The sequence below is a fragment of the Podospora pseudocomata genome, chromosome 7 (assembly GCF_035222375.1).
Source record: "Podospora pseudocomata strain CBS 415.72m chromosome 7, whole genome shotgun sequence".
Classification (NCBI taxonomy): domain Eukaryota; kingdom Fungi; phylum Ascomycota; class Sordariomycetes; order Sordariales; family Podosporaceae; genus Podospora; species Podospora pseudocomata.
In genome coordinates, this window is record NC_085891.1 from 2850969 (window position 1) to 2874251 (window position 23283).

General features: G+C 51.5%; 9 protein-coding genes and 1 non-coding gene across 10 annotated transcripts; 5 read left to right on the forward strand and 5 right to left on the reverse strand.

Annotated features, from left to right (window-relative positions):
* Positions 1 to 214: 214 nt before the first annotated feature.
* Positions 215 to 1265, forward strand: STE14 (farnesyl cysteine-carboxyl methyltransferase; the record flags this gene model as incomplete). The annotated part of the gene is made up of 2 exons (XM_062893818.1): positions 215 to 249; positions 506 to 1265. The coding sequence occupies 2 exons, from the start codon at positions 215 to 217 to the stop codon at positions 1242 to 1244; spliced, it is 774 nt and encodes a 257-aa protein (XP_062739663.1). The 3' UTR covers positions 1245 to 1265.
* A 112-nt stretch (positions 1266 to 1377) lies between these two features.
* Positions 1378 to 3790, reverse strand: QC762_709700 (uncharacterized protein). Its single transcript, XM_062893819.1, has 3 exons — positions 2896 to 3790; positions 1817 to 2834; positions 1378 to 1757 (listed from the first exon to the last, which is right to left on the reverse strand). The coding sequence occupies exons 1-3, from the start codon at positions 3265 to 3267 to the stop codon at positions 1516 to 1518; spliced, it is 1632 nt and encodes a 543-aa protein (XP_062739664.1). The 5' UTR covers positions 3268 to 3790; the 3' UTR covers positions 1378 to 1515.
* Positions 3791 to 4087: 297 nt separating this feature from the next.
* PFS2 (pre-mRNA cleavage and polyadenylation factor (CPF) complex subunit) lies at positions 4088 to 6541 on the forward strand. Its single transcript, XM_062893820.1, has 3 exons — positions 4088 to 4423; positions 4558 to 4701; positions 4757 to 6541. The coding sequence occupies exons 1-3, from the start codon at positions 4358 to 4360 to the stop codon at positions 6440 to 6442; spliced, it is 1896 nt and encodes a 631-aa protein (XP_062739665.1). The 5' UTR covers positions 4088 to 4357; the 3' UTR covers positions 6443 to 6541.
* A 2382-nt stretch (positions 6542 to 8923) lies between these two features.
* Positions 8924 to 13745, reverse strand: GLC7 (type 1 serine/threonine-protein phosphatase catalytic subunit glc7). Its single transcript, XM_062893821.1, has 5 exons — positions 11843 to 13745; positions 11299 to 11646; positions 10797 to 11198; positions 10421 to 10720; positions 8924 to 10364 (listed from the first exon to the last, which is right to left on the reverse strand). The coding sequence occupies exons 2-5, from the start codon at positions 11476 to 11478 to the stop codon at positions 10275 to 10277; spliced, it is 972 nt and encodes a 323-aa protein (XP_062739666.1). The 5' UTR covers positions 11479 to 11646; positions 11843 to 13745; the 3' UTR covers positions 8924 to 10274.
* A 1288-nt stretch (positions 13746 to 15033) lies between these two features.
* Positions 15034 to 15723, forward strand: QC762_709730 (uncharacterized protein). Its single transcript, XM_062893822.1, has 2 exons — positions 15034 to 15502; positions 15596 to 15723. The coding sequence occupies exons 1-2, from the start codon at positions 15465 to 15467 to the stop codon at positions 15684 to 15686; spliced, it is 129 nt and encodes a 42-aa protein (XP_062739667.1). The 5' UTR covers positions 15034 to 15464; the 3' UTR covers positions 15687 to 15723.
* A 7-nt stretch (positions 15724 to 15730) lies between these two features.
* QC762_0112660 lies at positions 15731 to 15833 on the forward strand. Its single transcript has one exon. It is a non-coding gene; the product is annotated as a tRNA-His (tRNA).
* A 318-nt stretch (positions 15834 to 16151) lies between these two features.
* Positions 16152 to 17613, reverse strand: RPO26 (subunit common to RNA polymerases I, II, and III). Its single transcript, XM_062893823.1, has 4 exons — positions 17369 to 17613; positions 17022 to 17288; positions 16842 to 16961; positions 16152 to 16785 (listed from the first exon to the last, which is right to left on the reverse strand). The coding sequence occupies exons 1-4, from the start codon at positions 17401 to 17403 to the stop codon at positions 16749 to 16751; spliced, it is 459 nt and encodes a 152-aa protein (XP_062739668.1). The 5' UTR covers positions 17404 to 17613; the 3' UTR covers positions 16152 to 16748.
* Positions 17614 to 17794: 181 nt separating this feature from the next.
* On the forward strand, positions 17795 to 19606 carry QC762_709750 (uncharacterized protein; the record flags this gene model as incomplete). The annotated part of the gene is made up of 1 exon (XM_062893824.1): positions 17795 to 19606. One exon carries the CDS (start codon positions 17795 to 17797, stop codon positions 19604 to 19606), a length of 1812 nt encoding a protein of 603 aa, XP_062739669.1.
* A 388-nt stretch (positions 19607 to 19994) lies between these two features.
* On the reverse strand, positions 19995 to 20983 carry QC762_709760 (uncharacterized protein). The gene is made up of 2 exons (XM_062893825.1): positions 20788 to 20983; positions 19995 to 20515 (listed from the first exon to the last, which is right to left on the reverse strand). Exons 1-2 carry the CDS (start codon positions 20890 to 20892, stop codon positions 20111 to 20113), a joined length of 510 nt encoding a protein of 169 aa, XP_062739670.1. The 5' UTR covers positions 20893 to 20983; the 3' UTR covers positions 19995 to 20110.
* Positions 20984 to 21132: 149 nt separating this feature from the next.
* Positions 21133 to 23254, reverse strand: STE18 (Guanine nucleotide-binding protein subunit gamma). Its single transcript, XM_062893826.1, has 2 exons — positions 22394 to 23254; positions 21133 to 22333 (listed from the first exon to the last, which is right to left on the reverse strand). Exons 1-2 carry the CDS (start codon positions 22849 to 22851, stop codon positions 22213 to 22215), a joined length of 579 nt encoding a protein of 192 aa, XP_062739671.1. The 5' UTR covers positions 22852 to 23254; the 3' UTR covers positions 21133 to 22212.
* Positions 23255 to 23283: the final 29 nt, after the last annotated feature.

Genomic DNA, 23283 nt, shown 5'->3' on the forward strand with positions numbered 1-23283 from the left:
ACGCGATCCGACACTCAGAGACTCAGAAGCTTGACAGACGACGATCCAGCCAAATCCTCAAAGACGAAGAGAAACAACAGCGAGTTCAACAATACTTGCGCTACAATACTAGCGATCACACCGGGGAATGGGTTAGGAGAAGAAAGCGCACAGCAAGGGCCTTTGTTTGCACGAGGCTTCCAAGCTGCCTTCTTCCGAGCCGCACCGCTTTCAGATGGAGAGAGCATACCGAGCATGGGCGCCTGACAGGTAAGTCTATAATTGTCTGATATTCTCCAACCCGTTTCAACCACTTTGTTCACCTCAACCTCTGCATCAACGCCATGGGGGAACCCAAGCGCGCAACCCTTCACACGACCGAGTTCAACGGCCAAGCGCCATCTCCGCGCAAGGTCACAGGCCGTAGTTCGACGACCTCTTCGACAAGCTCACAAAGAAAGATCCATCCTGTCGATCGTGTCAAGACCACCGAGGAGGATCCCAAAGCTGACTCTGAAAATGACAGCGCTCCGGCCTACAACAACCCAGACCGTCTCTACTACCCTCGACAGCCCAAGTCCCTCGCCGGGATCGCCGTCCGCTCCTTTTGCCTCGGGATAGCCCTCACAATTGGCATCTCGAGCACGCTCTACATCCTCCTCTTCACCTCCTCCCCGCTCTGGCGCCTGCCCTTTTTTCTCGCTTCCCTCTCCACCTTTCACTTTCTCGAATTCTGGACCACGGCCGCGTACAACACCCGAGCAGCCGAGGTCTCGTCCTTTCTCCTCACGGCCAACTGGCCCGGCTACGCCATCGCCCACTCCTTTGCCACGCTCGAATGCCTCGTCACCAATGTGTTTTTTCCAAACGCACAGTGGGCGCCGTTTCACATTGGGAAACTTGTTTGTGTGGCTGGCTTTGCCTTGACACTGATTGGACAGACGGTCCGCACGGTGGCCATGTGCCAGGCTGGACCTAGTTTCAACCACTTGGTTCAGCACCAGCGGAACGCGGGCCATGTGCTGGTGACGAGCGGGATATACGCGGCGTTCAGACACCCGAGCTACTTTGGGTTCTTTTGGTGGGCGCTGGGGACGCAGCTGACGATGGGGAACGTGGTAAGCTTTGTTGGGTATGCGGCGGTGCTGTGGAAGTTTTTTAGCGGGAGGATCAAGGTGGAGGAGGAGGCGCTGGTGAGGTTTTTTGGGGAGGAGTATGTTGATTATAGGAGGAGGGTGGGGACCAAGATTCCTTTTGTTCCTTGAGGTCGACAGGTTGGTTTGGTAGGGACTTGGAGTTGGGTTAGGTTTGGGTTATTTGGGGGAATTGGGATCGGAAAATGGGAGGGGGGGGGGGGTGTATCATAGATTATGGTAGGGATAGGGATCAAGAGAATGATTTTTGAGATCAAAGTGGTGGTTAGTGTATTAAAACGTGTGAATTTTCTCATTTCCATCTACTTGTCATTACTGTCCGGCTATATACAACAGCAGCTTATACGATCACTCCCCTATATATAACGGGAAAAAAAAGAAATCAGTGAGGAGCAGGACAAACAGCCTGGACGCTCTGGTGCTGCTGCTGCCTGCTCACGCTCCCGTACTTGGCCTGCCAAGCATAAAAGTACATGAGCGCTGCGAACGGCTGTCCGAATATCGTGAAAGAGACCCAAAAGATGGTGTTGCCCAGCAGCTTCCCGCTCGACGACTTTCTTTTCTCCAGCGGTTGGGTTATTTGGATGAGGGGTAGCTGTAAGAACATGCCCAGAAAGGCGACACCTACTATCCGTTAGCATCACGACCTTTGATGGGAGGAAGGGGGGATAGGGGAAAAATACCGATGAGATTGTGAGTAGGTACACCAACCAGCAACTCATGCAAAACCGCACTCAGGAAAAAAACCGCGAAGCTCGCAGTCTTGTGCGTGTACCCCCTCGAGCGCATAGGGGAATAGACGTGACGCCGGAAAAACTGATACACTGGCTTGTTCCACGTCCGCCAGTACATCCCCAACCCCTCACTATTCCACCACGCTTCGTAAAAACTCCTATCCCCAAACCTTGTGATTTCCGCCAGGGCGTTGAGGAAGGATTGGAATAACGCAAAAAATCCGGCTAGCCAGATGACGAGGGAGATGGTGCTCAGTTTGAGGAGGCGTTCGATTATACTGAAATAATCCAACGAGGCGATTTTATCGAGCGAGTTGATCAACACCGGGGTGGCATACTGCGCGGAGCAGAACCATATAAACACCGAGAGGCAGACAACCTCGCCGAGCCGTTTGGCCACAAACACCCAGCGGATTTTGGAGGTGCGGGGGTAGACGGGTTGGTAGATTAGGGTTGGTGCCCACCAAAAGTAGACTAGATTCGTAAAGGTGATGTTGTTGGGGTAGGGACACTCCCTATATAATTCCGGGAGGGCGTCGAGTTCACCAGTGACGGGGTGGAGGTAGGCGTGGCGGAGGTCGCGGTTGGTGAATGCGTAGCTGGCGGTTTTGAGCCAGACGATGATGGCGTGGACTTCGGAGAGGGTGCCGATGAGGGGGTGGTGGACGTGGTACCAGACTACGTAGGTCGTCAAAACAAGGCAGGTGGTGATGTTGAGGGCGTGGAAGATCCAGATGAGGGTCCAGGTGGATTGGAACTTGGAGAGCTGGGCTTCGGTGGGACTGGAGGTTCCTGAAGGGGAAGGTTTGGGTTTTGGGAATAGGGAGCTGCGGGCTGAGTGGGCGGCTACGAGCTCGATGAAGTAGGCGAGGAAGAGGTGGCAGGGGATGAGGAAGTAGAGGAAGATGCCGATTTGGAGGTCGGTGGGGCGGAAGTCGTGGCAGTTGAGGCAGATGAGGACGCCATACTGGGGTTTTATGTCAGTGAATGTAGGAGAATCATTGGTGAAAACCAAGGGAGCCGGCTACCTTTTGAATGTTTTCAATGACAAGACGGAGGTTGCCAACTACCAGGACAATCACCATGAGGTTGCGAAACCCCAAAAAGCTGGGTGTCTCGGTTGTGTCATGGCTAAGACATGAGGGTTGCGACTCAGAATGAATAGCTTCGACATGGCGGTACTTTCTGCTGCGATATGATCGTTTCGGTTTCTCTGGTGTTGAAATTGTTGTTTCCGTGTTGGAATTGCCATTCAATTGGTCCGTCTTTTTCACAACTCCCCCATCCTCCCCTCCTGTTCTGCGAGTGACGCCATTCGCGGGGTCATCAAGGCGAGTGCCCGTCGCTGTAGCCGTGTTCATCTTGGAATCATTGGTAGGCGATAATGACGCCTGAGACATGAGATTGAAACAAACAAGAATAAAAATGGAAAATGGTGTGGGTGAAATAAACAAAAGTAGCGAACGTTATAATGTTTAAAGAATGTGGTGGCGATATAACAAATCAAATCGCTTTTTTTGGCTGGTCAGGGTCCAAGAAACGGTGCGTCACTGGGCTGGTTTTATTTGGCAGAGATGCCGATGGAACTAATTCCTCGGTATGGCACGGAAGGGCCGAGGAAGGAGAAGACAATTGGAAGCGAATGAATGGGTCAGAAGCAGGCCGCGAGGACGTGATATCGATGCTTGATGTATGTAATAAGGGGCCAAAGGGGCAGGGTGGGCAGGGCAGGGCAAGGAAGGGAGCAAAGCTAAGGTAGCTAGGCCCGCAGCAGAACACCGTTGGCTGCTGCAACCGGGAGCCTCAAAGTGTCCGTTTATACGAGAGAAGCAGTGATGGTGAAGATAGATAACAAGCAACTGGTGGTTGTTTAAAGTCCACAAGTTCTTATCTTGCTGGAGGGTACACCAAGAGCACGAGACATTGTGAGCCAAGCTCTTACAGGCAGTTCAATATCGAAAGCAGCGTCGACATTGGACGGAGAACGTGAAAAGCTGCAGGCCTGCTTTCAGGTTTGCACATGCAATTCCTGCAGTCGTCACAACGGTGGGGCATATCATGGCAGGGGTGGTGCTGTCTTGGCGCATGCCAGCCTGCTCCACCAGGGCAAGGAGATGCACCGTGTCTATATTACCACCACACTGTAGTATCCACACTTGCTTCGTGCACGGTCCACATGTTAATTGCTTCGCGCCCACCATGGGACGCGACAAAGCCAGAAGCTTCAGAGAGCTGTTACTTTATAGACAATTCACAAATTGCACCCAAAACCACTAGCTCGACTTGTTGCTTGTCCCAACGTCGTCACTACACCCAATCCCATGAGATTAGCCATCATAGTATAAATCTCGACAGAAATCTTACCCAGCTTATCACCAAGGTCTTGTACAGGTCGATACAGGTACTGGTCTCATTCATTGCCGAGTCTCATCGAATTCGATCCCGGCCATATTGATATTGCCATTGCCATGGCATACGAGGGCAGAGACCATGGCGAGAAGGGCTTTGGCGGGGGTGGCCACGATGGTCCTATGCCACCGAGAGCTCGAGGTCGACGTAAGTTTTCGCCTTATTGCTGCGACTCTAAGTTCTGTTTGCGACTTCCCCCACCCTGGATACATCCTGATACATCGACAACATTGATCACCAAGATGACTTGCAAAAAACAGAAACAGAAACGGACCAAAAAGCTAACAGAACCTTCCTTCCCCCCCCCAGGTCCTGTAACCGACTATGGTGCCACCATCGTCCACTGGATGAGAAACCGCCGGCCGGGATACCAGGGTTCCTACCGTGGTGAGGTTGAGAGACCGAGTGCTAGCTATATTGTCGATGTAAGTACTTCCACTCTTGTTTCCGGTGCAATAATCAATGCTAATTCCTCGACAGATGCTTCCACCCATTGCCAGAAGATCGAATCCAGCTGACACGGTGCCAACCAAGCACCTTCACTCCTCCCTCAACAAGATCAAACATCCCGTCAACGTGGTGAGATGGACGCCAGAAGGCAGAAGACTTTTGACGGCCTCTAGCAGTGGCGAGTTCACGCTTTGGAATGGCACAGGTTTCAACTTCGAAACTATCATGCAGGCTCACGATTCTGCTATCCGCGCCTTAGCCTACTCCCATAGTGACGATTGGCTTGTGTCTGCTGATCACGACGGCATGATCAAATATTGGCAACCCAATTTCAACAACTTGGAGAGTTTCCGCGCTCATCAAGATCCTGTTCGAGATCTTGCCTTTAGCCCGAACGACACCAAGTTTGTGACCGCCTCGGACGACTCTACTCTCAAGATTTTCGACTTTGCTGCTGCCGCTTCTGAACAGACACTGACGGGTCATGGATGGGATGCAAAGAGTTGCGACTGGCATCCCACAAAGGGACTGATTGTGTCGGGATCAAAGGACCATCTCGTCAAGCTCTGGGATCCAAGAACAGGTCGCTGCCTGACCACACTCCATGGCCACAAGAACACCATCACAAAGACTTCCTTTGAGAAGGTACGAGGCCAATGCCTCGCCACGTCTGCCCGAGACCAAACTGCTCGTGTGTTCGACCTGCGCATGATGAGAGATATTGTCCTCCTCCGCGGTCACGAAAAGGATATCTCCACCCTGACATGGCATCCCATCCACCCAAATCTTCTTAGCACTGGCGGCGCCGAAGGTTCGCTCTTTCACTACTTGCTTGACGAGCCCAACACCCCTCCGGGCCACGCGCCCTCCATTGCTGTATACGACAGCCCCGATCCTCAGTCATGCCCTGCCCAGACTATTTACCCTGCCCACAAGATACCCTATGCTCACGACTTTGCTATCTGGTCGCTCGACTGGCATCCGCTTGGCCACATTCTAGCATCGGGCTCCAACGACCGCATCACCCGTTTTTGGACCCGCTCTCGACCGGGCGAAACTGAATTCAATGATCGCTACCACATTGGCGAAGCCGCCGCTGAGGCCCAAGGCACATGGGATCGCCGTGGGAACCGTCATATGCGTCAAGTCGAAGAAGAACAAGAAATGGAGGATGAGATGGACGGCCTTGTCGACCAAAAGATGCCCATCAAGCCACCTGGCATTCCTGGGTTTGGCAACATTCCAGGCCTGCCCATGCAAGGAGTTTCAGCTCTGCCCGGCCTAGGTCCTCCACCGCCGCCTGGTCTTGCCGGAAGAGGTGCCGGTGTTCCACCCAACTTACCCTTCCCGTTACCAGGACTCCCACCGCCTCCGCTCCCCGGAATCGATCCCAAGAATCCTCCCGATTTCGCTGCCATTGCCGAGATGATGAAAAAGGCTGGTATTCCACCGCCACCACCTCCCAGCTCGGGTGGTATCCCGCCTCCCCCGCCAGGGATGCTTCCGCCTGGCCTCATTCCGCCTCCAGGGTTTCCTCTGCCACCTGGTTTCCCTCCTCCGCCGCCCCATCTGGCTGCTCAAGCTGCGGCCCAGAATTTTGGTGACGGCGGTCATGGGGATCGTGAGGCGGGCGGCCGAAGACGAGCACCGCTTCCTAGTCAGGAGGAGAGTCTGCGGATGGAACAGAACCGGGGGCATTATACCAGAGCGAGATAGGAAAGAGGCCGGGTGGAGAGGAAGGACAAAGGACTAGTGGAGATTCGTATTTGTATCATAATGTTTAAACCAAGCGAATTGATCACATATGCACTCTACAACTTGAGTGTGTCCATGAGAGTCGGGCATCGGGTTCCATCGAGTGCTACATTATTAGACAGGGTGTACCTCTTTATGCTTTGTGGTCGAGAGATTGTTCTGCCGAGAGTACGCACATGATTGCTTTACTGACCTTATATGAAGTGATGTCTCAAGGCAGGGCTAGCTTCAGCCACATAGAATGAGAGTTTGACTGTGTCAAGGTTGAGTTTCCTCACCCAGCCACAACCCAATCTCTCACCCAGGCGCCTGACTGGAAGTCTAAACCCGAGATAAAGTTTCTTACGGATAGCATGTTACAAACCATGAAAGGTGGAAGAGGCGCCACGTCAGATCTTTCGGCTCATCACCACTCTCTTTTATTTAAACATCTTCCTTCCATCCACAGCGATCCATCTCAGCAACAGATCCGACCTCGTTCCAATCCGTCGTGTCAACTACCCACCAACAAGGAAGACGTCCAAACCTCCGATCTCGATGACGTCCCCAAGCTCACAACACGATGCAACGATCACGTCAACGAAGCTTGCCGCCTAGCCGGAACACCAGGCGAGCCACCAGGACCATTCTGGTATCTCCGTTTCAGGTACTGGGTTCAATTTGCCCATGTGGCTCTTCTACGACTTAAGGAGAAAGAGGAGAGAATCCAGAGCTTGGAGAAAGAGTCGAGTTACTCGCAAGCCAGGGCCGAATTATTGGAAGCCGAGCTTCAGAGGTCATATACCACGTTAACCTCGCTCTCCCAGGCTCTCGCCAACGTTACTTCCTCCGCATCGGAAAATGACAGTTCCTCCTCCACCTCTCTGGACAAGAACACTACGGCTGATACGCAGCAATCCACAATCCCCAATCTTGAAGTCCGTGTAGAAGAACTGGAGGCCTTGGTCACGACTCTTGCTGCTTCCGACCCTTTCGCCACCCCAACTTCCACCGTGCCAACCACACCAATCATGACACCGACAACCACGGCAACCAATTCAACTGTGGGTGCGGCAGTAGATGTGGTCCGGTGTCTAACCTGCTCGAAAGACTTTTCCCACTTGAGAGACTATCAAAACCACACGTGTACGGCAGTATGTAATGATATGGCCCAGTGTTTAACCTGCTGGAAAATCTTTTACCCCTTTGGAGGCCACCTCCGTTGGGACGAGCGGGTGAGCCGCTATGTCTGTGGGCGATCCCTGGGTACAGGGCGTGACTGATCCCTCTGAGGTTGAGTTGGCTGTGGGTGCTAGGAGGTATAAACCTTTTTCCTGGGATTGGGGGGAGTATGAAGAGGTTAGGGATGTCTTGGGAGACACCGGGGGGGGGGGCGGGTATTGTTGATAGATTTGAACGGGATATCTTTGTGGCGTCTTGGTTTTGGTAATTAGGGGGGACATCAACGGGGATATAGGCCGGTGAGAATGGGAGGATTGTTGGGTGATGATAACAGTGCTGTACCGGAAAGGACTATACCTTACTATCATACGTACCACTTTTAGGGAGTTCTTCTGTACATGGATATTATTTACAATCTAAACAAACCCAAATCCACCCTCTTTTTCACAAGTCAAACTTCTACACCATCCATACAGCCATCTATCCAACCATCATGACAAGTCCCCTTCCAGCAAACACACCCTCTTCCATCCCAGCTTACACCAACAAGCTTGCCTACCTTTACACAATATATACCTCCTTCCATTTCCCTCCCCCAGCGAAAGTAGCCAAGGTTTCCCCTAACCAACCAACAAAGAATTTCCGTATACGACAAACATCCAAGGAGGGAAACAAACCCCCGCCTCTCCGTCAGAATCCCGCCCTCTCGCGTCCTTCGGGTTAGTGGTTGAGGAAAAAAGGAGACTGATATCTGTTCCAGCTAGGTACAGAAAGGGTACAACATCTTCGCTTTACATTTTTATTTTCTTCTTCTCAATCTTTGTTGCCTTAGTCTTCAACAATGATACATTCATTCACACTGGCTTGGGTATCTTTCACACTTTTTCTTCTTCACATAAAACACAAATCATACCTCCAGCTAGGTAGATTCGGGTCTTTTTTATTTTTGTTTTTTGGTTTTTTTTTTTAAATTATTTTTATTTTATTTTTTTAATTTTTTTTTGGAAATTTAACTGATAAATTTTACTTAAGGTGTGCGCTTCGCGCTTGGAGTGGGGACATGAGTTGAGTAGTTGTGATGGCAGAAAATAGATTCTACTTTGTCAGATCGAGCAAGATGAATTGTAGTTAGGTAGGTAGGTAGGTAGTTTTGATGATGCCCACAGCGTGCTGGGGCACTCCAAAGCAGGACTCAAATCGTCAATATCTAGCCTCCGTCTCGACTCCGCTCAAAGAGTCATCCATCCGATCTCGTGTTTTATGTGGTTTGTCGTTCGCCACCCGGCCGGCCCGGCTCGGACACATCTTTCCGGGGTCCTTCCCACAAGCATTTACATAACACAAAGTAATAGCAGACAGTATAAGTTGACATAAACTATACCACACACACACCCTTACTACGAAAAAACAACAACAGCCCCCTGCCTTCCTTCTCATACTCCCGGCTTTAAACCCCCAACCCTCCATAAACAGACAAGACAACAACAAAAAAAAAACATAACACAAACAGAAACCAACAACCGCCCCCACCTCTCATCCCCCCCCATTACCCCCTTATACCTCGCCTCCAAAACTATCATACACACACTTCTTCACTTCTTTACACCTCCCATTCCCCATCCCCATTTTCCCACGCCTATCAAGCCTTGGAACTCCTAAGAGAGTCATATTACAACATCCAACCCCTCGTCCCGCTCATTTCCCTCTCTGGTTTGTTGTGTCCCTCCAACCCCAACATGGAGTCATGATCAAGGTCACAAGGATCAATGCAGGCTGCAGGAATAAAGTGACAAGAAAAAGTTTTGCTTGTGCTGAAATTGTACAGGCGCCATACAGCATTCCCACCCCATTCTCCTACCACAACCCCCCCAACAACCTTTTCTCGTCATGTGGAAAAAACCGAACGGGTGTTTTGTGTGTGTGCGACTGACTGGATCTGAAAACTGGCGGGCTACCAACAAAAGTAGACTAATAAAAAGGTGAACGAACAACGACAACCCCTGGGTAGAGAAAAAAAATGATAGATTCGGCAGCATCGGGCAGCCAAGCCCAGAGACAAGGAAAATAGAGAAGGAAGAGAAACCAAAAAGCAGTTCCCCCCTCCCCTGACGTTGTTCACTGCGATAAAAGAACAGAAGAGAGAAGAAGACAACAACTTGATAATTCCCCAACCCCTCCCTTCCCTTTCCCTGAACCTAACATGAATGGAGACCCGCTTATCTATACCTTTCCCATCATTATGAGGCGTGACAATGAAAGTCGTTATTCGTCCCCCTCCCAAAAAGTTTTGCAGTTGCCCCTTTCTGAACCCATTTTACACAGAGATTAATGTTTTTTTTCTGTTCGCTCGGTAGTCGATGGACGATGGTGGCGATGGGGAGTGGGCAGCCTAATGTGTGAAAGCCGTGGCCCGATATAAGATGCGGAGGAAGCGGTCGAAAGAAACGGTGAGAGAGACGAGGCTGGGTGCCTGGGTGGTGGGCAAAGACTCGTGGAGAAGGGGACGGTGGTGGAAAAAGCCGACGAGGGGAAGTGACTTTGGTTGTTCGTGATTTGGCGATGCGGTAGGGGGAATTTATCGACGTCCGAACCTAAAAGATGGGGGAGAAAAGTTCGTATGAATACTTGACAATTATTTGGAAGCTTTCCGGGGGGTGGAGGTTCTGCTTCCGCCTCCGAGGCCGTGAACATACTTTTGTTTCTTCTCTGCGGGTTTGAGAATCTGGAGATGGTGTTAGCCATATGCAAACTGGTTATTGTGGCAGGGCAAATACACACCTGGAATGAGCAAAGGAGACTCTCGTCGACGCTCATCATGGCACCAGCATTGTCGAACTCGCCGCAGTAGTTGGGGGCGCTGAATAGCGTAACGAGCTGACGCTTAGAGAAGAACTCGTAACCATCCTCGACAACCTGATGGGCACGGCAGATAAGATCCATGTCATGTTTTTGCAGGAAGCGAGAGACGACATCAGGGCCAAAGGTGAACGAGACACCACGATCGTTCTCACTCCACCCGGTGATGTCCTTATCTGGGTCGGACCACAGGAGATCGCAGAGCAGACCGCAGTCGGGGATCTGCAAGCATGCGGTTAGTATCTGGCTCAGGCATTCCGAGCCCGGTAGGGTTAGAAGCAAACGTAAAACAACTTACATCAGTGGGTCTCATGACACGGCGGATCTGCTCCATAGAGTTGAGGTCGGGACTAAGACCACCGTGCATGGTAAAGATCTTCTCGTCAATAATGGCGGCAATGGGGAGACAGTTGAAGCAGTCGGTAAATGTCTTCCAGAGCTTGATGTTGTAGCGACGCTTGCACTCGTCGTAGAAACCATAGATACGGTTGATGGAGGCACACTCGTGGTTGCCACGGAGGATGAAGAAGTTCTCGGGGTACTTGATCTTGTAGGCGAGCAGCAGGCAGATGGTCTCCAGGGACTGCTTGCCTCTGTCGACATAATCACCGAGGAAGAGGTAGTTGGCCTCGGGGGGGAATCCACCGTACTCAAACAGCCGGAGCAAGTCATAGTATTGCCCGTGAATATCACCGCAGATCTGCGTAGGACGAGACAATGTTAGCCAGGTGCGCAAGGCAAAGATTTTGGGGGAGGACGGTGTTCCACTCCAGACCACGCGTCAGCGGAAAAGGTCTTACCTTGATGGGAGCTTCAAGCTCAAGAAGGATGGGCTGCGAAATGAAGATCTCGCGAGCCTTGGTGCAAAGATAGCGAATCTCGGCCTCGAGCAGCTGGACTTGCTTGCCCGGTCGGCTGCCCCGCACCTCCAGGAGGCGATCGATTATCGAGTCAAGGTCGACTTCGTGTTGGTCCGCCATTGTAAATATTCCTCAATCCTCACCAGCCTTCGGCTTTGGCGCACGCAAAAAAAAAAAAAAGACCGAGTTGTTGGTAGTGACCGGCAGATCCCAGGCAGCCAGAGACAGGACAAGAAAAAAGAACGGCGAGCGCGCTGGAAAACCGGAGCGATGATGCACTTCTGGGAGCTGGTTGTAGAGAATGGACAATAACAGATGAATTAGTCAAGCTCGAAACACAAAACTTGGGATGAAAAGTCGCGGAGCGGGTCTCTTGCAGGCCAGATGCCAGATGCCAGATGCCAGGGAAGAGTGAATGCGCGACGAATCGAAGCGTGGGTTTGCTTTGTGCTAGTAGTGTTTGTGGAAAGCAGCAGCGACTCACCTATTACGCTGCAAAACAGAAGCGATCTCAGCAACGAGTGGCTGTGACGGGAGAGGGAGATTCGGGGGGGAGAGAGGCCCCTTCGTGTTTCTCTGCTTTTTTGGGGGGGTTTGGTATTTGCAGAGGTTCTATTTTTTATTTTTTTTGGGTACCTTGGCCGTTAGATGGCGAAAGTGGGTTGTCGTCACCGGGTCTGGCGGGATTGCAGCGGACAACTTTCAGCGAGGGCGACCGCGGAGAGCAGGTGCTGCGTCGTCAACGGAGTAAACCTGAACTGCAAAAAAAGTAAATCACGTGTCGCTGGGTAGATCGCTATGGGGTCAGCAGCAGGATGGCCGCTTTGTTATCGTCCTGTTAAGAGGGAGGAGGCAAAGGGGTCGGCTGGGCCGGTCGTCTTGGTCGAGAAAGTGAGGGTGTTCGGGGGACGGGAGGGTGATGAGAGGCTGCCACTGTCGGGAATGGGAACGGGATGGGCTCTGGCCTGCTCTGCTCTGCGCTCTGCTCTTCTGCGGGTGGTGCAAATGATGCTCCGTCGGCAGGAATTCGCGGGCGGTGTCTTAATTTCAGATGGAGGCTGTTATCGTCAACTGCGCAGTTTTCTGTGTGATCACAATCGTGTCGCCGTGGTTTAAGCCCGTCTCTGTGTGTTGATGTGTTGACGAATGGACCCGTGGGTTGGGATAGAGGTCGGAAAAATTCAGAGTTGGCAAGTTTGTTTGAGACTTTTTGGAGGAGGAGACCACGGGGGGGCACACACTGACTGTCCGACAACTGGGGCGCTCCATCCACTACCCGCGAAAAATTATACTGCAGGACAGGGAGAAGCGCGTCATCTGCTAACAATAATCGCCCGCAGACCAGTGCCCCAAGTGTTAGTCCGTCTACCCTACTAGATGCATTGTCGACTCCTGAGCCGGGATTGGCTGTGGATATCAACCCCTCGACCCTCTCCTCCCTGCCCATTTCGCCCTTGGCAATCTAAAACGGATCTTCTTTGACCTCCCCCCCAAGCAGTGCTACTTTTGCCTGCCAAATACCCCACGGCGGCGAGGCCTGATATTTCTCCCCAAAAGGGCCGAGCTACCTATGGTTGTCTATTCTATTCTTTCTGTTCTTTTTTTCTGGTCTCTGGTCCCCAGCAGCTGGCCGTCCTCCGTCTTATCTCACCGCCGACGCCTCTTTTTTATGGTAGCCTCGTGTACCAAGCACTCGTGCCCAGTTTCCCGTTTCTCCTGGCTGTTCAACACGACGCTATGACGGTAGCCAAACAACCCAAGAAGAAAACGACTGGGCTTCGCTTCGCTGTTTCCGAGCACGTCTCTACGGATATACGATAGGCCCAGGTGCTTTGTGAAGCTCTTTGTACTTGCCCTTCAATCCTCATCAGCTCTTTAACCTGCCTGCTTATACAACCAGGTGCTGGTGGGGGCCGGGCCTCGACCAACTCGAGTTTGGATGTCTCCCACGCAGACCTAGACTTGGCGCCGGGTCTCCTGGACTGCGCCCCAGGGGATTCCCAGGCCAGGTGGTCCAAAGGTATCAAGTTTGTGCCTTTGAGCGCGTTGCCGCTTGCCTTAGTCGTGGGATCCTTTCTGATTCGCTGTCACTCTTCCCTTCGCCGACGTCTCCCCTAACATGGCAATCATCTACCTCACCCCCCTCATGGAAACATGTTTCCCCCTATTCTGGTTTCACACCATAGCAACTAGAACCAGCACCGAGCGAGACCTCTCGCAGACTACCTTAGCCGAGCCCCTTCTGGCCGAATATTTCTATAGGTGGTGGCGTTGAACCTGGTTGGGTGCTACTGGGTGCTTCTACATGGCTTACATATCAAATCGTACAGGTGCAGCACCCAGCTTCCACCAAGAGGCTACTCGTGACTCACCGGGCACTATCCACTGTGTTTCCTTTCGGTGAAGAGACGTTGCGAATTAAGAACAAGACCGGATTCCCATGAAGGGGTTTCCCACCAGAGAGAGCTAAGATGACCTTGTCCCCCCCTTTCGACCGGATAGAGCACCAGAGCACCGGGACACCTGCCCCTCTTGTGCTCCCCCTCATTTGCCGCAATGGACTTCTGTTGGGCGTTGCGTTGAGCACCACCTACACACTGTCGGCCAAGGCGGGGTTCTCCCCTCTGCCCCTCGTTTCCTGCCCGCCCATTTCTGCCCCTCCAACGATGCTGTCATAGCAATGATCCATTTCTGATTGAAAAAGGTTCCAGACCAGACCACAAATCACATGATCACCCCGTCTGCCTTCCACTCTCTTACCCAATCACTCCGCCCAAGTCGAGGATAGACAGGCGAGCGTTTCTGTATGTAACCCGATCGGTAGTACATCGCGCCAATCAAGTCCATACCGTTCTTTTTCCTCTTCGTTTTCTCTCTGGGGTAGAAACTCCACAAATACCTTCCCTGTTCGGCTACTCGCAGCAAATGGTCTCTCGACGGGTATATGTCATGCTGGAGCCGTTGGATTGCTGATCAGAGAGCGATCAGTGTAATTTTGACAATCACGCTGAAACCCTTTACGTAGGACCGACACAACGATATCTGTGGAAAAAACATACCCGCGGCAGGCAGTTGCCGGCCTGGTTTGCTTCTCTATGCAGTCATGGTATCCACGAGATCACATCAACATCGCTGATAATTGGGGTCATGCAGCTACCCTTGAAAATCTACACGGCATAGCCAAGGCAACCAGCGCCACCTTGCTGCGACAGGGCCCATTATGATGATGGCAAGGCAAACTGAAGTCATGATCATGGACTGATGTAGGAGTAAGCGCTAGAACAGCCTCTTTTGCAGTGGATAGGTTGGGGAGGGTATCATAGCCCCAGGATTGCCCATCTCGGCCGGGTACCTATGTCGACAAAATCAACCGAGGCTACGTAACACGGGGATGTTGACTTCTCAGAAAGAAGTGCACCAGCCGCCCTGTGTCACGGAATATTCACGATACACCAGACAACCCACCTTGCCCAGTAACATTACACAAGAATTTGTTCCCCAGAGTTCCAAATTGATGACTCGTCAGAAGCAGAGAGCTTATCTCCTCGGGTACGACAAAAAAAGTCGATGTCAGTTACACAAAACTACCATCTCCATGTGTAACCAAAACACACAAAGCAGCAACTTATAATGAGACTGACTGCATTCCATATACTGAGACCCCTTACAAGAGCTAAATCAATTTTCATGATACCCTCAGTTCACCAGACTCACTACTGACAAAAGCAGCCGCCGAACTTTTTCCTAGTTTTATACTCAACAGCAACCACAAGCCAACCACACCACGACATATCTTTCATCATCAGCAAAGAAAATACTGCTGTCACTACTACCACGCGTTTGCTGCTACTCCTCTCCCTTTACCACCAAACAGTTAAGTTATCCACCTCTCAACACAACACTCACAATAAGGAGGGTTCGTATCCAACCCCCTTCTCCCCGTTCTTCTTTCCTCCCTCCCCCCTCAGCCCAAAACCAGACTCACAAACATCACCTCTTTCCTTCCGGAGATCTTGCGCTCCTTCTTTTGCTCTCCGTCTTTCGTTTCTGTGGTCTAGATCTCTTTCATCTTCTTCTTTTTCTTCTCTCCACATGATTCCAACCCAATGTTACTCTATCCTACATATTGGGCTGCAAACAATATGTGAGCAAATTCCCTTTTTGTCAAAATTCTCGCTCGATGTCTACTTCCGACACGGAACATACTTCTCAGCTGAATCATGTCCACTTTATTCAGCAATGTACTTCTGGTTCAAAAGGGGCTCTCGAGTTGTAAAAGAGAAACCAAATCCCCCATAGACGGAACCGGGGGCAAGGTTCCAATTTGAATCTAAACTTACCAGGTAAGGGGAAAAAAAGTCCAAAAGAGAAATGGGCGACCCCGGAATCGAACCGGGGTTTCTTCGGAATCGTATGTGATGTTTGTCTCCCAAACAAACCACAACGAAGCGTCCTGACCACTAGACTAGTCACCCGGTGAGGTATTTTACCTGAATTTGATGTCTGGCCGGTGTGGAAAGAGGGCTTTTCGAAGCCTCTCACTGTGGGTTGCCTTTGTGGGGCTTTATGTGAGTCAAGAATGTGGAGGTAGGTGGGTGGGCATGAGAGGGTTGTGGCTTAAAGGTTGTGGGAAGCTGGAAAGAGGCTTGGGTTGGGGACGGTTGTCAACTTGTCGTAAGATGAGAAGCTTGACTAGCATGCACCCGAGCCACAGGAAGATGATCGAGAATGCAAATGCAGATATCTGTTGAGAGGATGACACACAGCTAAAGGCTTTAAAAGAGGATACACAAGACAGAATTTCGGCGGGCAATATGCATTGTGATATCTTCTGCAATAGTGGTATTGGCTCGCTGTGCTTGCCAAGTATCAAACTCTCCACAAGAAGAACTCGTCTTCCTTCGAATTTGAAGATCGCGAGATACTTTCTGTCATCCTTGTGAGAATGATTGATGCTCATAGGCACCCTAAGCCTTTAGTAAAGTGATGGCGAATGAAGACTAGAATGAGCGCGATAAGCGAAGATTCAATTCGTCCAGACCTCTTTCAGCTTGAACAGACCAACCTATCCACCTAGGCGCTTTCTTGGTCGAGCCCAGCTGCTACCACAAATAGAGACATCGACAGTTTGATTCCGTCAGCTCTCAAATTATGTAGCTCTCAAATATGCTGCCCTTCCACCGCGGCGCGTGTTTGCCTGTCTGCGAAACTGTCGAGTCTTGTGACTACCGCAGAGAAGACTCGTGCAAACAGCCACAACAACCGCCACGACGCACCTAGCCCATTCTGTCTAATCCAACGCACCAATGGCAAAATACCCCAACGCCGTCGCTAATGCAGTTTTGGTTTTTCTCATTCTTGTTGTATGTGCTCGTATAAACGTGAATTAATCATTGCATGAGTTCCTCGCAGGTCCAGTCCTCGTACCTAAAAAGCATGTCAGTGGATGATAGCTCAGACCGCTAAGCTGGCGAAAAACTCACGTTCCATCAGGCATGTACCGGCGCACAATGAGGGGAATCTTCTTTTCCCTGAGCTCTTTGATGGCAATCTGCAGGGGATCCGTCTCACCCTCAAGGTCAACCAGCACAGGCGCATTCATGCTGTTGGTTGCTGTTAATCCCCAGGCATCATTCTCAAATGCTACAACCAACGCGACTCACCTGATCTGGAGAGCTCTTGTGCCGAGAATGCGCGCCTTCTCGTACTTGGTCATATATGGTGTTGTCTTGCGCTGGTCGTTGGGAATCTTCTTGTCCTTGTGCGACTTCTCAGTGCCCTTGCCGTGGTTGGCGGCCGCGTTGGGGTCGCCAGAGTTGACTACTTGGTTTGGGTCTTCGTCATCGCCAACGGGGCGGTTGTCGGCTTCGTCATCTTCCACTGGCTCGTAGTACTCATCGGGGTCCTCCTCGAAGGCGGGCTCATCGGCGCTGTATCAATCAGTCAGCGATTGGCCTTTCCTCGGCAGAAGGAAGCAGAAGCAAAGCAGAAAACTCGGGGAGGCGCGTACATGGGATCGCGGTCGTCGTCGCCAAAGTCAGACATGTTGTTGATCTGATGGAATGATACGATCCGAGAGAGACTGGGTGTGAGGATATGCGTAGTGGTGATGGGCAACAATGTCGGCTTTGTTGCGGCGATGAAATGGATGTTGAGTTGAACTGGGTGAAGCAAGTCTGGCAGGCGGCTGAAGGAGGGATCGTAAAATTATTTAAGTGGGCCCCTGCGCAATGCGCAAGGCTGACCATTCAGCGCGACTGGTTGGCGACGCGGGGGGGTGTGGGTCTAGGTGCTTTGCCGGCCGGGAGCTCAGGCGCACCTACCAAAAAGTTCGATATCGACGTTATCGCATTGAGCTGAACCTTGTTCTTGCAACGCACTGGTCCTTGACCTCAAGACTCCCGTCACCCACCCTCTTTGCTTGCTCTGGCCAGTCATGTCTGCCAGAGCAACAAGAGCCATGAAACGAAAGGCTGATAACGGCGGCGAGTCGGCAGACTCGACCAAGCGCCAGCAACTCGACCTGGCCGACCAGGAGCTCGACAAGGGCAGCCCGGAGCAAGAAACTGCAGAATCCACCTCCATTTACGATGGCAACGATGCTGCTTCTGATACTGCCTCTCCCCCAGGCGACACCAATACCGTTGGGGCAACCTCGATCTCTACCTCCCGCCGAGGCCGCAAGTTCCCCTCCGATATGAAGACGATCAAGTGCACTTTCCCTGGCTGCGACAAGAGCTTCAACCGACCTGCTCGCCTGGTGTCTCATCTTCGAAGCCACACCGGCGATCGAATCCACCGCTGCACCTATGAAGGATGCGACAAATCCTACCTCGAAGAGAAACACCTGACGCAACACATCAAGGGTTCCCACACCCACGAGAAGAACTACGTCTGCAACGTCGAAGGATGCGGCAAAGCTTTCGTCACCAATACGAGACTCAAGAGGCATGCTGCCGTTCATGAAGGTGCCGAGCGATTTCGATGCCGAGACTATGAGGGTTGCAGTGAGAGCTTCCGGAAGCGTGAGACTCTGCAGCGGCACATTCGGACCAGGCACCTCAACCAGGCCGGTTTCCCTTGTCTGCAAGACGGTTGCCAAGAGGGCTTCGACAGCGCCGGTGCTCTCCGGCGTCACACGGAGCGCGAGCATGGGCAACTACGGTTTTGGTGCGACGAGTGCGCCAAGGAGACGGACGAGGATGGTGAAGAGAAAAGGGTTGGGTTTACGACGTTGAATATGCTCAAGACTCATGCCAGAACCGAGCACCGAGCGTGTCCTTTCTGCGACAAGAAGATCGGCCGGCAGTTTCAACTGGAGGAGCACATGGAGAATATGCACTCTGGAAAATCGGTCGAGGAGAGAAAGGATGTGCCTTGCAACTGGCCAGGGTGCGAGAGCATGTTCACCCGAAAGTCCAACATGATGACGCACTACCGAAGTGCGCACGAAGGCAAGAAGTTTGTCTGTGGCGAGGTCAACACTTTCAACACGCCCGATATCGCGGATTGGAACTGGCAAGAGGAGGGTTGCAAGGCTCCGTTTGTTAGCAAGCTCAAGCTTGAGGAGCACATCCGATTTGTTCACCTAGGAAGGAAGCGTCCGGAGAGAACCATCACCCTGAACTTTGACGGACCGGACGAGGTGGACGAGATGACGGCGGCAGTCGACAAGAAGAAGCTTGCCTGCAGTGTACTTGGGTGCGAAGCGAGGTTCATCAGATATGCGGATCTCAACAAGCATTTGGAATCTCATCAGAGACAGGCTTCAAGCATCGATGATGGATATGCTCAACAAGCGCAGCCCAATGTTGCCGTCGAGGCAGGATATGAGCCCCGAGATTTTATTCTTTCTGCCGCTCAAGACGGATATGGAAACCAGGACCACATGCTTGTCGTGCCTGATGCTGGGTATGGCGATCAAGGCCATATTCTCACCGCCAACAGCGCCTACGTTGCTCCGACCAACAGGTACGGCAACCAGGACCATATTCTCAACGATCTTAAGAACGAGCCGGGGATCCCAGATCTGACTGGGGATGCGCCTCACGATCTTGCACTTGATCCGGAGCTGCAGGCTTCGACAATGGACATGCGGCTTCAGGGGCCAGATGATCAGCAACAGCAGCAACAGCAGGATCTAGATCCCAACTTTTATCCTGCTTTGGCGAATATGCTCGGAGGGGACACCCACGCCAACGCCGATTGGAATGTGATGAACGAACTGCTTGGCCATGGTCAGTATTAGGGAGACTGGGCTGGTTTGTAGTTTGCTGAATTCGGAGGGCATGGGCATGGGAATGGCGTTTGGGGGTTTAAATTAGAGATACCAGTTTTTTTATGTTTGGCACAGGTCGGTTTCCTATTGTGTTATAGCGACGTATGTATTGTTTCTTTTGGGGGTGACGGATATATTGTGCTAGGCATGGCATGGGGTCTATGATGGTATCAAAAAGTTCGGTTATGTTTTCTACAACAAAAGCGGTTTGACACCCTTTCTAGGGGTAATATCGATAGATATACTATAGAGAGAAATGTGGGCAGCGAAGGGTGGGTCTGTAAGGTAGGTATCATTTATCTTGGAGAGCCAGAGCGTTATATGAATTAACAACAAATCAGTTTTGATCATAATCAAAGCCACTTCCTTCAATGTTGTAGACATGCTACGGCCCAGCCTCTTTTTACTAGACGATTGTTGACTAGTGTTCATTTGAGGGACTATATTCCAAGAATAACTGATAACTACCACCACCTACTGACAATCCTCACAATTCTCCTTCCCCTCAATGGTGCACACCTTTCCCTCCTCCTCGACTTTCTTTTCTTCTTTCCCCTTCTCTACCCCCTCCTCTCCCTTGTCCTCTCCCTCACCAGATTTGGGCTTGGAATAATCCCTGTCCACGTGCCCCAACCCCCTCCCGGGATCGATAACGTCCCTCACGCGTCTCTTGAGCTCTTTTGTTTCGGGGAATCCACCGTCGGTCTTCCTGTCCCAGAGGATTTTCGTCAGAAGCTTGACTTGATCGCTACTCCCGGCTTCAGTAGTAGTAGCGGGAGAAGAGGTGGTGATCTCGACGATGAATACACCTCCGGTTGACGGCTGGAGGGCAACTTCGCCTAGGGAGGTTGAGAAGGTTGATAGGAGCTCTTGGGCGAACTTTGAGGGGTTATTGTGTTAGTTGAAGGCTAGCGAATCTATTGGGAGGGGTGAGGAGTGACGAAGTGCTGGTGTGGTATACATCGGCGGGGAATGAACTGTGCCAGGCGATATAATAGTATGAGGTGCAGAAGAAGAAAAAAAGCAGATCAACTCCCTGGATTGAAACAAGAGCTGGACCTGGCAAAACACACGGGGCGTTTAGGAAATAGTTCTCCCAAGTTCAACCGACAATAACGGTTCGAGACGATGCAATGAGAAAAAGAACTCACATAAGCAGCCCTCAACATCCACTTGCACTGCGTACAAAACTGTATCGTCACCCTCGGCAGTCGGGTCGTCGTGGCCGTACTTTCGGTAACCTGCTGCTCTGCCATCGTGTCCCGATTTGCTGGTTGCCAAACAATCTCAAACCGATGGCTGGCGGATATGCGTGATGAGTTGTCTCCCCCGTTCGTTTAACAAAGACGTACATACATACATACATACATACATACATTAGGAAAGCAGACTAAAAAAGCGGTACCTGCATAAAATGGGTACGTAAACTGCGTCATTCGACTTGCAGAAAATCCACTCTCAAAACGGTTTTCCCATATTGAAGATCACTTTTATAACTCTCCTTCAAAACATCCCCATGGCAAGACACAATTTCACATCGCAAAACACACACACACACACACACACGTTTAAAGTTTAATAGTGGTATATCTTCATTCGCCTTTCTTCAGTCCTCATTCGTGAACCCATTTAGCAGGAACCCACACCATGGGCTAAAAAAAACACAATAACCATAGCGTACTTTATATACAGAGAGCCCGAGAGGAAAAAAAACCAGACCAGATATAATAATAAGAAATAATAAGGGGGTGTTGTGTGGTCGGGGAGGAGAGGGAGAGAGAGGGTGAAGAGAAGAACAAAAAACAGGGGGAGCTTTGCAGAGACGGGCAACGACAAGAGAGCCGAGCTACAGCTACAACTTTGGGGGAATAGTCAAAACAGCAAAAAAACAAAACTAAGAAGGAAGAAAAAAAAACAGGAAGGAAGTTTTAGGTATTACAGGCCGAAAAGCTGCACAGTCTGTCCGTCCGAGACCTTCCCTGCCGAAAAAGAATTTGCGATTCGCCGTCAAAGGTAGGGTAGTAGTAGAAGAAAATAAAATAAAAAGGTTCCGAGAAAAAAATGGGGTATGAGTTTTGGTGTTTTGAGGGCGTAATCGTTGTAGGAAAAGCCGTTGCTGTCGTCGTTCTCGATCCTCCCCCCCTTTTTTTTTCTTGCTGTCGATGCCCCCCCCCTCTCCCTCCCTCTCCTCTCTCTTTGCTTGGTTTGCCATGGGTCAAGGTGAAAGTTGAGGTCTGTCCGTCCGTGCTGGATCGTGAGTGAGAGCGATGGCGGTTTGGTTGTAGGAAAAAGAAAAATCATCGGTCGCTGTCCTCCCAGTTCCATCCAACGCGCATGTCCCATTTTTGTCGGCCCAAATTCCACCCAATCCGAATGCTCCTAAAATACCAAAAGACGTTTCTGTTCTCACAAAGCCTTTTCGTCGGGGTCGAGGCGGAATAATCGAACAAGACACCGGCGAAAGAGGGGGTGCACCACATCAAAGACACTCAGAAAATACACAGCCGATTCCGAGCCGTGCCAGGGACACGAGCAAAGGGTCTGCGCTTCCGACTCGACATGTTCTGTAGCTCATCCTACATCACTACACAGCAGCCGTTGCTCTGTTGTGGTGCGTAGGGATCCTCGCCCTTTGGCACAGGTCCCCAGACGCTGGGCACCATGTAGTCTCTGGTGCTGTTGCAATAGGCGATGATACTAGAGAGAAATGCGCGTCAGTAAGGGGATACGACGCGATGCGGGTGTGGTGCGCCCTACCTCTTCGATGCTTGGCTTACGGGGATGCGCTCTCTTTCGAGATCTTCACGTAGCCGATTGTTCAATTCTGTCAATCGACGAAGCTTGAGATCCGCCATGCTCTGCTTGGTCTTCTTGATCTGCGACGGGTCGCCGACATCGCGCGATGTGTATTGGGGCATCTTGGGAGGTTTTCTCGGTGCTGACTTTGGGGTTCCAGCAGAGTCGCGCTTGGGAATTAAGGGGAGAGACGCTGGTGGCGGCTTCCTTTCTGGCTTGGCAGAAAAAACTGGCGACCGAGGCCGGCCGTTGGGTATTGATGAAGGAGAATTAACTGGCCGCGATGGCTCTTGTTGCTCTGATTGCTGCGGCGGCTCACGGGGGCTGGCGTCGTTGATGTCGCCCTGGTGCTGCGGCTCGGCGGTCGGAATCCGCGACGACGCCGACGAGTTGTGAGATTTTCGTGGCTGCTGGTCCATTACGGCGTGTCAGTGACCCTATCGCGATGTTTCAAACGAATTGTGCTTTGATGGATGGTGACTGATGCTGTCGTCTTCCAATCCAATTGAAAAGGCTAGAAGGAGCGGGTCGCACAGTTTGTCCCCCATTGCTGGAGACGGGAAGCTGGCACTCACCTGTGTTCAAAGCAGATAAAGGTTGTGTTTCGGTTGTGGCGGTTGTCAAGGAATGAATGGATTGAAGAGAAAGAGGCGCGCGGATGACTGGTATGCGATTGCCTCGATTGACCACAAGCTGGTTGGAATGGGCGGATGGGCGGATGGGATTGGCGAAGCGACACACGGCGAGCGGGAGCAAGAACTCGGGAAGGGGGTTGATTCAGGAATCTCTCTCTCTCTTGCTCAGGAGCGGGTGATGGTCCGTGCTGACTGCCTACTACCAAAAAGCTGGGC